Below are 15081 nucleotides of genomic sequence, written 5' to 3'. Positions count from 1 at the left end.
TAATTTGATCTTAATTTCCCTTTTCAGTTAAAAAATTAATTTCTATAAAAATTACTTTTCTTTTACCGAAAATGAGCACACTATCCAATCTCCACCGTATAACATTTTGAATGACTTGTGCTTTCACTACAGTTTAACTACTTCTTTGCAGCCATTATTTATCTCATGATATAAAAAAAATCAGATATTATATTATATAGGGTGAATATATATTAATACGTCGCAGCTATAATGTCTATATATTAGTATATTAAAAAGACATGTATATGGTTACCAATCCCTTTTCTCAGGAAAAATATATATTGTAGTTGACTTTCTCTACCTAATAAGAAAAGTCAACTTTATATTCTTTTTTTCTAAATATTATATCGCTGCAAAACTCTAGAAATAGATAATGAAATAAACGAGCGAATTTTAGGATTATGAAAAGTAAATTCTGGATAGGATGCACCAAGTTCCTGAAAAATGGATCAATTGAGTGAGACTGAGAAGTCCATTTCTCTCTCAATTACACCTTACATATAAAATATCTAAATTTTTTGCTTAATTTTAAAATTTTAAAAATTGCCACCTTAGAAATTTGAATCCATAATTAAAGTAATACAGAAAATCTATTAATTTTATACGTTTAACACAGTAATAAAAAGACGACTCATGAACCCACGATAAGAAATGAGCTCATTTAAAGGTGTTTTGATAATTCGGCAAAGAGTGTTGGTAGATTCGAACCTATCAAAATATACAAGTGGAGTAAGTTGTGTATGTGTGAGTTGACCTAGTGGTAGAGTGATTAATGTCTGAAGTTTAAAGAGCTCATGTTTGAGTCCAATGTGGCGTGGTCTTTAATATCTAGAAGAGTAAATTATATACCCAACACAACAAGGAGTGCTTACACAAAATTTTGCAAGAATGAGGCAAGTGGGAGAAAACGAGATTAAACCATAATCATAAATGGTAAAATTGGCCATTACTTCCAACAAGGGGAGTGCACGCGTTTATATTAGTTGAGTGAAGAAAAGTTTGTATGCTCATATGAAGATAAAGAAGTTTAAAAAGTTTTATCTTTATTTTAGATGCTAAATTGGCTAGACGATCGTACTAATATCATTCCTAATTTAACAAATCAGCGCACTATGTTTCAAATAATTGTTCTTCTACCTAAATATGTTCAACTTACCTTAATCTAAACTACAAACATTGAGTTCGTTCAATAATATTTTCATTGAGGGAAATTAGCTTGCTTACTCATTATTTGTCAATACGAGATATGAACCCACCCTTGGTTTCCCTTCATTGAATAGATACTGAAGTTTTTTAGAGGGTAATAATCATTATTGAAGTTGATGCTAGGCCACTATATATAAACATTCTTTTTCATCATAGAATTTATTTATTTATTTATAATCAAACAACTAATGCAAATTAATACTACTATAAGAGTTACTTAGTTTATTTGGCAGTTTTTAAAATATACTTTAGTGTGCAATATTGGAAAACTAATACCCCCCAAAACTTTTAAATATGGTTGTCACAAAAATTGTCATTATATGCCTCATTAATTCACGTGGACATAAAATTCACATAAATAATGCGCCACGTCAACTTTGTAGTGAGCTCATTTTGCATCAAAATTAGAAAGACGATGAACATATATGAGTGTTTTAAATATATATAGTGTTAAAATTGTTTTTGTTGTAGCAATATATTCGAGCAGAAATTGAAGGTGACATAGAGTCAGAATTTATTTATTTGAATAATGTGACTTTTGTTCCAATTATACCCTGAATGCCCCACTTTTGTATTGGAAAGCACTACGTATGAGTTTTTAGGTATCTTAGTGAAAGAAACTTGGCGCAGAGATGTCCCATTCGCTGTTGGCAGTTGTACGTTTGAAAAGCTGCATGAAAATGCCAACAGTGAGACGGGGGCATATTGGTCAATTCAGAGAGGAGCTCTCCTGCTCGGACAAGGCACTCAAAAGCGGCGATCATATGCCTGTTTTTCAATGGCTTAGAGAGAGAAAAGGCATTAGATTTCATAAGACCGCTTTATCTTCAACACCCACCAAAACAAAACAAGACTAAAATAAATATTTTCATTATTTGCAAAAAGTCGTCTTGAATTTCAGAGAAAGATGGCTACCTTAATATAGTCTTTGTCTTTTGCATTCAATTCTTTCACTTCTATTCTATCGCCGACTCAAACCCCCCCTCTCCCTCTCCCTCTCCCTCTCCCTCTCTGCGATTTTTATGAAAAAGTGAAGAAGAAGAAAACTAGTATGCCGGCCTCAGTTTGCAACCTCTCTTTCTCTCTCTGACTTCACTACTCTCTCTCATGGATTCAAATAAAAGCAGCAGCTCTAACAAAAAAATGGAGCTCCACCATCAGAATCAACTCCTCCATCATCACCATCAAAATAATCAGATATCATTTGGGATGATGCACCCATCTTCCTCATCCGTCATTCCAGGAAGTTTCAACATGTTAGTAATACTCCTATTTCTCTCTCTCTCTCTCTCTCTCTAGTTGAATAATATTTAATTTATGTTTGTTGTTGTATATTGTAATAATTGATCTGGAATTATTACACAGAAGCAATGATTCAAGCACCTACGACTTGGGCGAGCTAGATCAAGCTCTTTTCTTATACCTCGACGGCCAAGATCATTCAGCTCACGACCTCAAACGTAATTAATTACATTTTGGATTCCAATTTTATGCGTTTCTTTAAATTCTAATTTGTCATCGTCATCGGGAATAGTTGTTCTGGTTCATGAAGAACGTGTGCTAATTGTCCTTTCTTTTGACCAGAAATGATTTATAATATGAATAAAATTAGAAGAAAATGATGTTGTTGTGAAATCCATCAAACCCATGGGACCACGGCATGTAAATGTAACAAACTCGTCTGATACATGAATTTCTGCAGCCTGATTGTACTACAAATGACAGTACCAAACACAGATTGGGTGCTTTTGTTTCATCTTTTTTTCTCCCTGCTCTTTCTCTACCTTGTTTCCTTTTTTCACTTCTCCATTATTATTGTCAGAATTTCTTTCTTTTCTACACATTAATTATTTGTTTGCAGAAAATTATGGGATGAGGCCACCAACTCTCAACATTTTCCCTTCACAGCCAATGCATGTAGAGCCATCACCTACAACATCAAAGGTACTAAAACAGTTAAATAATTAAGAATGATTAACAGCTAATGGGTTGGTTAAATATTTGTGTTTGGTAGCCAAATAGTACTGGATTAGTTTCTCCATCAACCAGCGCCTCCAAGAGATCATCTGAGCCGTCCATGGAGTTATCCAACCCTAAAACTAATGCCGCTTCGGGCAAAGCAGTTAAGGTTAGGACATAAAATATTAGGGATTATATATAACAAAGATTCTTGTGAACTCAGATTTTGTAGTTATAATAATAGTATTAAAATGTTTGTTGTTTGTGGCAGCGTGAGGGAAACCGCAAAGGCCCTACCTCAAGTTCGGAGCAAGAAGGACCAAAAACACCAGACCCCAAGGTTCTTTTTTAATTTACTGCCCTCTCTCCATGTGTTTATATTACACACACACACACACCAATGTGGGTTTGTGTGTAGTTTTGAGTTTTATTTCTTCATATGCAGACGCTGAGGAGGCTTGCTCAGAATAGAGAAGCGGCTAGGAAAAGTAGGCTAAGGAAAAAGGCAAGTGTTACACTGCTAATTCAACAAGATTATTTTTATTTCTACATACTATATATGTATTGATTTTTGGATTCATTACTTGTTAATTACATTTGCAGGCTTATGTTCAACAGCTAGAATCAAGTAGGGTGAGGCTTTCTCAACTAGAGCAAGAAATACAAAGAGCTAGAACACAAGTGAGTTACTATTCTTCATTGATTTTCAATGTGTTAAATCTAGGCTAATCAAATTTTTGTTTTCAAGTAGCTCTAATAATTCTTGTCCCAATTGATAGGGATTTCTTATAGGAAATGCTAGTTTGGGAGACCAAGGCGGCGTTCCTGCTCCGATGAACAACATAAGTCATGGTACCAATTTACATAATTAGCTACTTTCTTTTCATATTGTTTACACAACATCAATAAATTTATTTGACATGCCTCGTTTTCAGAGACGGCCATGTTTGACATGGAGTATGCCCGGTGGCTAGAGGAGCACCACCGCCTGACGGTGGAGCTCCGGAATGCGGTGCACGAGCACCTACCGGAGAACGAGCTCAGGCTCTTTGTGGACAACTGCTTGGCACACTATGATCAGGTTATCAACCTGAAGAGCATGATCGCCAAATCCGACGTCTTCCACCTCGTCTCCGGCATGTGGAAGACGCCGGCCGAGCGGTGCTTCATGTGGATGGGCGGCTTCCGGCCGTCCGAGGTCATTAAGGTTTGTACATCGATGAAAAAAAAAAAACCCTAATGAATCCCAAAATAAGGAATGAAAACCCTAATTAATAAGTGGACAGGGATTTTTGCAATTAATTATTGAATATTCCTTGTAAAGGCATGAAAGTGATGAGGCATTAATTAATTGTGGGACAAGAATTTAGACGTATAAATGTGTGTGGCGTTTCCAATTATAGCAGATTGGTAGGTTTTATTCACAAGTAGCCCATAAAGCCTATGTCTGTTGCTACTGATTTTGGTTTCATGTTTTTTACTTGCACGCCTTTTTTCCCTTTCTTGCATCATATGCCTCTCCACTCCCCCACCATTCATATATTTTTCTTTCTTTTCTTGTTCCCATTGGAATCTTGTACTTTCGGATTCTAGCTAGTGGATTTTTTTTTGTTACGAATTAATTGATCATGGGTGCAATTTGGTTGAAGAAAAGAGAAATTACTTATTAGTAAAAAAGTAGTAAATGGATAATATATTTGCAGATAATAATGAGCCAAGTAGAGCCATTGAGTGAGCAGCAACTGATGACAATATGTGGGGTTCAACAATCAACACAAGAGGCAGAAGAAGGTCTGTCACAAGGGCTTGATACTCTGACTGCTTCCCTTTCAGAAACCATTGCTTCAGACTCACTCACACTCCCTCCTAACATCAACACCTACATGCCCCAAATGGCCCTCGCCATCAACAAGCTCTCCACCCTCGAAGGCTTCATTCGACAGGTACTTACGCACGCATTTTATGTTTTTTATTTTTATTTTTAAATACTTACTATATTTGTCCATAAAAATGAACTAAACCAATAATTCACATATAATGGAAATGGTGCATGAAATTCAGTGGAAGCAAATTTCCAATATAACAGTTGTGAATAGGTGGTGGGACAAAAATATCCCTGTCACCTGGCCCATCATGTGCTTCTGATGTCATTTTCTAACCGTTTTGACCATGCCCAAATTTTAATATATTCTCTCCCATTTAATCCAATATTTATTAGTTCTAGTATTATTTATTTTAATAAAACAAATTAGCTATGTTGAAAGATGAATTCATGAGTATTTGACACGTAGGCACGCAAGTACCTTAAATTGCTCGACTAAAAAGACATTTATACCCCATGACGACTCATTTTGGCGTGTGACATTCCATTCATTGTAGTATTGTTTAATTTAGAAAATAGTATAACAGGTATGGATCAAGCTATTGACACGTGTCCGCTATCTATATCAGTGAACAATCATTACTCCATATTGTATTCCTTAACCTAACCGCGATATTTAGAGATTTATTTATAAAATCATGTCAACATAGAAAAGTAAGCAGGTGTGGTAGATTATTGATTAATCAAAACCCTATAAAGTCAAGATTCATGCATGATGAGTTGTTAAAAACTTTTATTCAACAGTTTGAACAATAAATAAAAATTGAGTGAATGCAGGCAGATAATCTGAGGCACCAAACACTCCACCGGCTGTACCAAATCCTGACCACCCGCCAGGCCGCGAGGTGTTTTCTGGCGATCGCGGAGTACTTCCACCGCCTCCGCGCACTCAGCTCGCTCTGGGTAGCGCGCCCCCGCCCGGAGTAAATCACTACCATGCTTGACATAATTTAGACATCTATCTTTCTATGTATCATGGGATTTTCTTTTTTCTCTTTAATTTCTCTTTTAGGTTGATGATTAAGGAGGTATGTACGTAGGAACACAGAGAAATGTAAAAATTAGTAATTAATTAATGGTACAACTACAAGTACTGATCGATCAACAATTAATTTTCACTTTTTCGATATATATTTGCCTTAAATTAATGTTTTATTCTTTGGTATGTATACCAAATGAAAATTAATTCCGGCTCTTGATCTTACTATATAATTAAGATTAAATTTGGATTGTTTAACAACAAAAAATGGATGCATAAATCATAATGCTTTATACTATAATCAAGACCAAACTTGGACCGCACATTACAAAAAATGGGCATGCAAGATTGATGTGGTGATTTTAAATACGTACTTACATCAACGTAGTTTGTACTGATCTTTCAGTGCAGTAATGAACTATGTTTGAGTATAACAGTAAATCATAATTCACCACTACATAAATTTCATAAATGTCCTCAACCTCTCTAATTAAATAACCTCATGTTGGAACAAAGACCAATATTCAATCTCGGTGTTGTAACTTGTAAGAAGTGGTTCTAAAATAAATATGCATCTCTCTCTATGTATGTACACGAACACATAATTCAGAATTGAACTTTGTTCAAGAATCCTATTTGAGAATTTGTAGAAAAAGGACGTCAAGACACAAATATTTTATTTTGTCTGATTTTTGATTTGTTCAGTTTTTAGTATACGATTTTTATGTCAGTTTGCGCTTGATTATTAGGGAAAGGGAAAGTTGTTTAGTGTAGATAGTGAAACAATGTACTAATATTTATTAAATGGAAGAAGTATTAGTTAAGTAAACGAACATAGAGAGATATGTGGAAACGAAATGATCAATGTAGCAGAAGAAGGGAAATAGTAAATAAATCATGCGTAGAATATTTATAATCTGTAGTTGGTAGTAGGTAGATTAAATTCAACAGATATTGTCCTCATTATAATTATTTGTGTTTCCTTCTTTTCCAACCACCATCTTCCACACGACCTCCATTATTTGTCTTCTGTAAATAATCTCATATGAGTAATATTGTCTTCGAACCATATTGAATACAAACATAAGATCTAATCAATGTTTGATATATGAACATGAAGCACGTATCACTATATCAAAACAGTATTTCATACTATTTCAATGTGAATTTACACTAAAAAAAAGTTGAGATTTTGTCTGGAAATACTGGTATAATTAAGTTTAAATGTTTAAGTTATTTACATCTTAAACGAATTGTGGTTGTGTATACATAATATATTGCTAAAGAAAATACAATTATTCCAGTAGATTTTTCCACTATTTATTATTTTGTTCCCTTTACTTTATCAATATATGGGTTCTGATTTGGAGATGATGTGGCTGACTATGAGGAAGAGGGGCTTGATTGTCTGATCCTACAAATTAAGCCCACAGTGAATTAGAAGCATAAATAAAATTCCTTGTTTAGGATTTTTGTCCAGCTTAATTAGTACAGTAGTTCATCCTTATTATATTTAGTAGCTATCTTATTTTTTCTATTGGAAATTTAAATCCTGTAGACCTTTTTTTTCTTTCAAAGGCAAGCTAATTGGGCTGCTAAATGTTATTGTTTGTTGCCTCTATGACTATTGTAAGAATGAAGACAATCCACCTTATCAGGTACTTTGTGCATATGAAATGCTCCAAGCTTGATGCATACTGTGCCAGTGCTCTATGTTAATTAAGATCTGCTACTAATTAATAATCTCTATCTAGTTCAATGAAATTGGATTGTTCTTAGAATTTGATCCACTTCTATTTAGTTAAGAGGTCGGATTCTTGATGAAGTTTCTTCATCCACACTCTAGTTGAGTTACTGAATTCAATCATTGATACAGCATGTTATTACAGACGAAGATCTATCAGACTAATCTGTACACAAGTTTTGTTCTTTAATGCTCATGGTGATAATTACTTAATATATTTCTTTTGCAACATATGAGAACAATACATCAGAGTCTGTTTTCATCTTACATGGATAGAATAGAACTGAGTCTGGATACTGGGATGCATTTCAGTGGATGAGCCCTCGGAAGAGTGATCCCGACCCCCTCTTCCATATCGACGCTGCTCTTCCCTCCCTCGACTTTAAACTCAAAGCACTGGATCAGTGCGGCTAAGGTTGTCTGAACAACCTGCAATGCCAAAGTAGTCCCCGGGCAACCTCGTCTCCCCGTCCCAAATGGCAAGAAATGATAATGCTGCCCCCTCACATCCAAGTCCTTAGAAAGGAACCTCTCTGGCTTGAACTCAAGTGCATCTTCCCAGTGGTTAGGATCCCTGTTGATCGCCCAAATATTGACAAACAGCCGTGTCCTAGCTGGAATGTCGTACCCTGCAACGGTGCAGTCCTCACTGGACTCCCTAACACTCATAGGCCCTGTGGGGTGAAGCCTAAGTGTTTCCTTCACAATGGCTTGTAGGTATGGGAGGCTCGGTATATCTGATTCTTGGACTAGTCTTTCTTTCCCTACAAAAGAGTCGATTTCTTGCACTGCTTTTTGCAGCATGTTTGGATGATTGATCAGTTCTGCTAATGCCCATTCTACAGTGATGGCTGATGTATCAGTTCCAGCTGCAAATAAGTCCTGCAATTAACCAATAGTTTTACATCATTTTGCAACAGAATTTGATGGAAAATGAAGATGTAATCAAAACAGAAACTTACTAGGATGAAAGCCTTGATGTTTTCTCTAGTTAACTTTACTTCTGAACTTCCATCTTCTGCTATATCAAGTAAAATGTGGAGCAGATCTTTCACAATTTCACTTTCTTCAAAATTTTCTTTTGATTTCCTTCTAGCAGTTTGATGTTCTTCGATGATCCTCTCCATCATCTCGTCAAACCTGTCACGAACCTCCTTCAACCGCTTCCCAAATCCCTGCAGGTCCAAATTCCTGCAGAACCAAATGTAGTCAGATAAGTTGAATTTCCCAGTGAGCTCTGCAGTTTCTTGAACCAGTTTCCTCACTGCTCCAGCCTCGTCTTCGTCTTCAGAGCACCTCTCACTCATTATCATTCTTGAAATCACATTGTTTGACATCATAATAAGCTCCTTCCCAATGTCAACTGATTTCCCATCTTTCCTTGCCAAGGACCAAATGAGCTGCTTTATCTCGTGGCGCCTGACGGGCTGTAGTAGGTCTAGCGTCTGTCCACCGAGAAGCTGTGACATGCACACCATCTTCATGAACTTCCAGTAAGTTCCATAAGGCGCAAAGGAGAAGTCTTGGGAGCCATATGTCAGGTAGTCGGTTGCAGCTGTTTGAGGCCGGTCTAGGAAGGAACTTTCGTGTGTTTTGAGCAGCTCCTTGCAGACCTCGGACGATGAAGCAACTATGCAAGGAACTGAGCCAAGAGATAAATGAATCAATGGGCCATGGCGCTTTGAGAGCTTGGCTAATGCTTGGTGAGGTATTGGAGCAAGGAGATGGAGATGGCCGATGATTGGGAGGGCTAGAGGGCTCGGAGGGAGTCTCTTGGAAGAACGATTTCTGAAGAATGAATGTGTTAGAATGGCGGAGACGAGCCATATGAGGAAGAAAATGATATATTCTTGAATTTCAGCCATTATAGAAGCTCTATCTCTAAATGATGATGATAAAAGGAATGTAGGATTCTTATATAGTATTCTTACTAGGAGTTCTTGACTTGGTAAACTTTTCTATTGCTTCAAGATTATATGTTTGACTTCTACTATAACTTCTGTTACATAATCAATTTTTTAAGTATTTGTAATGTACTCCCTTATGCCGGCCGGCAACATATCTTTCTTAGCATGTTGCTTTCTTTGCCTGATTCTGATTCTTCTATATGACTTGTGCATTTGTTTGTTTATCTTGGCATGAAGCAGATTTATTAAAAAGAAAAACAGTGACAAATATAAAAAGAACTACGTCCCTAGATTGTCTTTGTAATTGAAGTTAAATTTCAAAATTAAATGCCTGTTATTCTTCTAGTATCCATCAACTGTTTTCGCATACATCTCTGACTAAGTCTTTGCTGCTAGTTTGTCTGTTTCTGCTTGTTTGATTCTATACTTCTGGGATTTATATGATCATGTTGAACTACAAATGTTTTAGAGACACAAACAATTTTATGTACAGATACAGACTAACACTACTAATAGTGGAGTAGAATTTATTTTTTAAGTGGACTCTTGATAAACAGCCTATATAAATACACAATGATGCTTTACATTCTTTTTAGAGCTACACACTAATCTAGTTGATGGGAAGCATCTTAAATATTGATGTTTTATTTGAAGAAATGAACAGTACATGGAATAAACCTGCTGCTTTTAGCTGATAAATAACTTGACAGACATTAGAAATATGTAACTCTGGCATCATACATGCCTATGAAAAATTATTAATATTCCAGCTTCAAGTAACATAAGCTGAATGATAAGGAGCCAACTCTTGTAACACAACATACATCAAGTCGTAAGACATTTCATTGGAAAGACTTGAAAATGAAGTCAACAGTTATCAGCAGAAAATGAGAATTTTACATATTTTTTACTGCAGCTATTGAATAGCGGGAGTAAAAAAAAACTGATAACCCCAACAAGCTACAAAGAGCTCTCTTGTTCTTGCCTAACTGATCTCTGCTAATCTATATGGCCTCTAATAGCATATGAACATTTAGGGAGAACTGAGGATGTTCTCTAAAGTGGATAGTTTGATCATTAAGGGATGATCGTGAAACTAAGAATCCAATCATCAAGAGATGATAAACAGTACTTAACCAGTCAGATGTTCATTGTCCTCTGACAACCCCCCCATTCTTAAATCTCAACCTTGATTGAGGAAGATGATGCAACAAGTGAAAAACAGTCAAACCTCAGCGCATTGACATCAATGTCCTCACTCTTTTCTGCCTTTCAGCTTTCTTAGCAGATGGAGTTCTCTTTAGCTTATGAAGCTCCTCCATCACCACTCTTTCAACTGCCTCAATGTTGTTCAAGAGCTTCTTTTGAGGTGTTAAGCAAGTCGATCCTCCTTCACCCTGATTGGTGATATTGCGCAATATCTTTGGCACTTTGCCAACTGTTGGTGGGCAGCGCCTAATTCCAGCAATGGGAAATGGGGAAGTAGATACAGATGGATCATGAACTATCTGGTCCTGGAGTTCAGGACTCTCAGTTTCTAGGCCTTCACCTTCTTCCTGATGTGCCCTTCTTCTTTCAATTGCCTGGTCACAGAATCATCTCAGGATTAGTGTACTAAACAAGATATGTTGGAAGAGATCTGTGTCCAAAACTTGCTTATTCAAACTTTGTGCAGATTAGTCTGCTTTGGAAACCTGTACAAAATTCAGCATTAACATATTCATGCGCTCAAGAATCATGAAAATAAAACATTTGTAAGACTAGATTTGCATGAAAACCAAAGCCATATAAATCATATGCATGACTGCATCTCCAGATTCCATGTAAAGAAGTAATCTATATTAGAAAAAAAAAAGTCATAGTAAATTGTTTGATGAATTATTACTAATTGAATTCAAAAAGTTGACTGTTGACTCATGGGGTTCTGAACTTCTATTTTCAGTTAAGTGTGAGTTAATAATGAACCAACATTCAAGACAAAAGTAGCCCAATTAACTTAAATAAATGAATTAGTAATTAGAGGCAATATGATAATACTATTCACTAATATGTTACCATAATTGTTAATAGATTACTTGCTGATAATTAAATGTCAGTTAGTGTACACACAAAACTCACCCCCAGTATTAAATTGTTTTTGAATCACTAATTTCACATCTGCAAATAGGCCGATCATATCCAAGAGATCCCACCAGCATGTTATGATACCAAAGACCGAAAAATAGCCATAATAATGAACAATTTATAAATAGACTGATGCAAAACGTTCTAATTAGTAACTACTAAACCTGCATGTAAAAGATTCAACAACTTATGAAAGGCTACTCATATTTTCTAACACAAAGCACGACCAATCGAGAATAATGCAGAGTCAAGAAACAATCAATAAATTTCTTAATTTTTTCAACATTACCTTCATGACAGCAGTGATGTCCCTGAGAGGCTTCCTTGGATACCAAGCAGGCAAAAGAATGCTTCCTCGCCCTCGGAGACCACGGCCAATTCCAACCACAGGGGACATGTTTTCTCGCCCTATGACCAGTGGCGATGATCTACCAAAGTTTGGGGAACGCACAAATCTTTGACTTCCGAGGTCACCCCTTCGACGTGTAACCGCCATTGATGCCGGTGTACCCACCATTGAAGCACCTCTCCACCGGAAGGGAGTTCTAGTTGCTTGATCCTCAGCCTCATCCACTAGGATGGAAACATCCGAATTTCTGTTCCCACCGCTAATGATCCGCCTCCGATTGCTGTACGATGCCATAACGTCGACCTCCCTTGGTAATCTGTCTCTCGTCTCCGGCATTCTATCAAATTCACCAACAGCACAATACATTGCTCTAATCAGATACGAACAGAAGTAGTATGAACGATTTCTTTAGAAATTTCATACGCAGATTAAATCGATATTTTTTCACCGCACTACGAGATTGTTGGTGAAATATTAATAGCCGAAACATTAGTAACCCTAAACTCAACAAAAATGAAGAAACAAAATCTGGAAATACAAACACTCCGGAAAATTGAATACCAGCAACAACATATATGCCGAAATGAAAGACTCCGAAGCATCATCCAACATAAAATCCAATCAGTTTTTGACATGCCGATGAAGTAATCGATAGAAAACCCCAAAATAAATAAAAATCTTTGTTAGGCACCTTAATGTTGTATGGAAAATCTCGAGAGGACTTCAATCGTGGAATCAAAGTAGATTTAGACAACAACGGCGTTGGGCATTCAGCTGCGTGTCTGCGAAGTGAGACAAATAGAAGAAGACGAGATTCGGAACTTGGAAATGCGAAACAGAGAAGGTGAACTGGCGAATTTTTCAAATGAAATTTGGGCGGCCTTTATACTTCACTGTAAAAATTACTATTCGATTTTCAAATTTCACTATGGATGAAATTACTGCTCTACCCCGCATCACTTTTTTCCTATTTTTGGGTTAAAAATGTTGACGAATTTTCTTCTAAATTTGAATTAGATACTTAATAATTTATATGGTGAATTATGACTGAACATTTTTGTTGAAAAATATAAATACATGTATTCTAATGTTATTGCTGTTTTAATCACATCACAGTTGTGATTACTTTCTTTTTATTTGTCACTTACTTTTTGGTAACTTTAGAAATATATTTATGCTTAAATACATAAAATTAAACACTATATTATGGGATGATGATACATAAATTAATTGCAGATTCTGATTCAGACTTTTATTATACGTTTCTTTTCTAAGGCTGCTTGTTAAAATACTCCATAAATTTCATTTTTTGAAATTGTACTGCATGCTAGTATTGTTTTAAATTTATTATTATGGGATTCTTGTTTTAAGCGTTAATAGGAGTTGCCTTATTTTTTACTTAAAAGTGCATAGTACGCGCATACACAAGTGGTTCTCTTCTTCTAATTATGCATTCCATTATTCAGTCTTAATGATAACATCACTTAATTTCAACTATAGTTTTTTTTATTGTCGTCATTAAATATTTACCTTATTATTTAATAATTTTATATAAATGGAATCTCGGTTAAGTTACTATTTTTGTTAGATACCATCGTTTTATGCAAATGCTATCTGGATTTGAAAACTATACCGTGCATAGTAATTTCATTACAAGTGAATTAATTAATTATTACTACTCTAAGAGTAGGAAGACTAATTCTTGCTTTAACAATCTAGTCAAGAGCATGAATCTATGATAATGGGCGGGCTAGTTTGTTAGTGGAGTATAAATTTACGAGGCTGATTTACATAGCTGCCTCAAAAATGGGAGTGAATAATAATATTTTACACTCAATATATAATTATGTACACATAATATCCCTCAATTTTAAAACTTCTATATAGTAAATTATTCTTCACATATTTGCACATCAAATATTTGAATGCAAAATTATGCCTATTTTTTGATGAATTGTATTTCTTTATTTTTAATTTATTATTATAATAATAATAATAATTAATATTAACAATTTATTGGTATAACATTTTTATAAAAGTTGAAATAAATTAACTAAAATATTTAGCTATTAGTTTCATTTTTATTTCTTTCATCTAACCACTCAAATTTTGTCTACCCACATTAATTATATTTAAATGAATAAAATATTATTTCGCTATATATAGGACTGAGGTTGAACTAGTATATTTGTTTTACCTAGCAAGAATACTTTAATGCGATAAGAATAATACATCATCTAATTGTTGATTGGATTTAATAAATATAATAGTATCATATACTCATTATTTTTATTTTACTATTTTCATACGCGATGCCATTCACAATTAAATTTTCAGCAAATAAATAAAATATGTAACTAAAACATGGAGTATTTGTCAAATTTTCTTAGTTCATTGCAATTTTTGTAAATATAGTTATAACATTATGTAAATAAAAATATTTTTTTTATTTTATGTCATTTACAATTAAATTTGAAGCAAATAAATCAAACATAGATTCATATTTTTCTCATATACTAGTAATGTTAATCCATTTTAATAATATTGAATTTATGCATTTATGGTGTTAGTTTTATGCAATAAATAATATTGATCCTATTTATTAAGAGATACAGTTGTATAATGTATAACAGTTTACATTGTTTATTCAATAATCGAATTCTACTATAGTCCCTCACATGCACTAGACACACGCTTATAGGAGTATAATTGAGGGTAGGGATTCAGGTTTCACATGTATATTCAAACAGTAACTTTATCTCATAATTCTATTTTCATTATATATTTTACTTATACCATTTTTATTACTAGACTCCACCTTCTACTGATATGAAGGTATGATCCACATTTATTATTAATTTTTTCAACTAACCTTTCATTACTCTCTTTTGTTGCCATTAATTATCACTT

The 15081-nt window shown here is 34.7% G+C and overlaps 3 protein-coding genes across 3 annotated transcripts; 1 reads left to right on the top strand and 2 right to left on the bottom strand.

Moving 5' to 3' along the window:
- The first annotated feature begins 2171 nt into the window (after positions 1-2171).
- Positions 2172-6254, top strand: TGA10 (bZIP transcription factor family protein). The gene is made up of 11 exons (XM_048102010.2): positions 2172-2483; positions 2593-2687; positions 3089-3171; positions 3242-3355; positions 3458-3526; positions 3632-3691; positions 3790-3867; positions 3966-4038; positions 4122-4393; positions 4890-5129; positions 5846-6254. The coding sequence occupies exons 1-11, from the start codon at positions 2335-2337 to the stop codon at positions 5993-5995; spliced, it is 1383 nt and encodes a 460-aa protein (XP_047957967.2). The 5' UTR covers positions 2172-2334; the 3' UTR covers positions 5996-6254.
- A 1751-nt stretch (positions 6255-8005) lies between these two features.
- LOC125203137 (cytochrome P450 93A3-like) lies at positions 8006-9686 on the bottom strand. The gene is made up of 2 exons (XM_048101429.2): positions 8754-9686; positions 8006-8673 (listed from the first exon to the last, which is right to left on the bottom strand). Exons 1-2 carry the CDS (start codon positions 9654-9656, stop codon positions 8056-8058), a joined length of 1521 nt encoding a protein of 506 aa, XP_047957386.2. The 5' UTR covers positions 9657-9686; the 3' UTR covers positions 8006-8055.
- Positions 9687-10519: 833 nt separating this feature from the next.
- Positions 10520-13009, bottom strand: LOC125208341 (protein POLYCHOME). The gene is made up of 3 exons (XM_048107930.2): positions 12863-13009; positions 12112-12508; positions 10520-11281 (listed from the first exon to the last, which is right to left on the bottom strand). Exons 2-3 carry the CDS (start codon positions 12505-12507, stop codon positions 10931-10933), a joined length of 747 nt encoding a protein of 248 aa, XP_047963887.2. The 5' UTR covers position 12508; positions 12863-13009; the 3' UTR covers positions 10520-10930.
- Positions 13010-15081: the final 2072 nt, after the last annotated feature.

This window comes from Salvia hispanica, chromosome 6, assembly GCF_029641045.1.
Source record: "Salvia hispanica isolate PSC_SH4W2 chromosome 6, Shi_PSC_v1, whole genome shotgun sequence".
NCBI lineage: Eukaryota > Viridiplantae > Streptophyta > Magnoliopsida > Lamiales > Lamiaceae > Salvia > Salvia hispanica.
The sequence above is the reverse complement of the archived record's forward strand: the minus strand, read 5'-3'. Positions and strand labels throughout refer to the sequence as shown.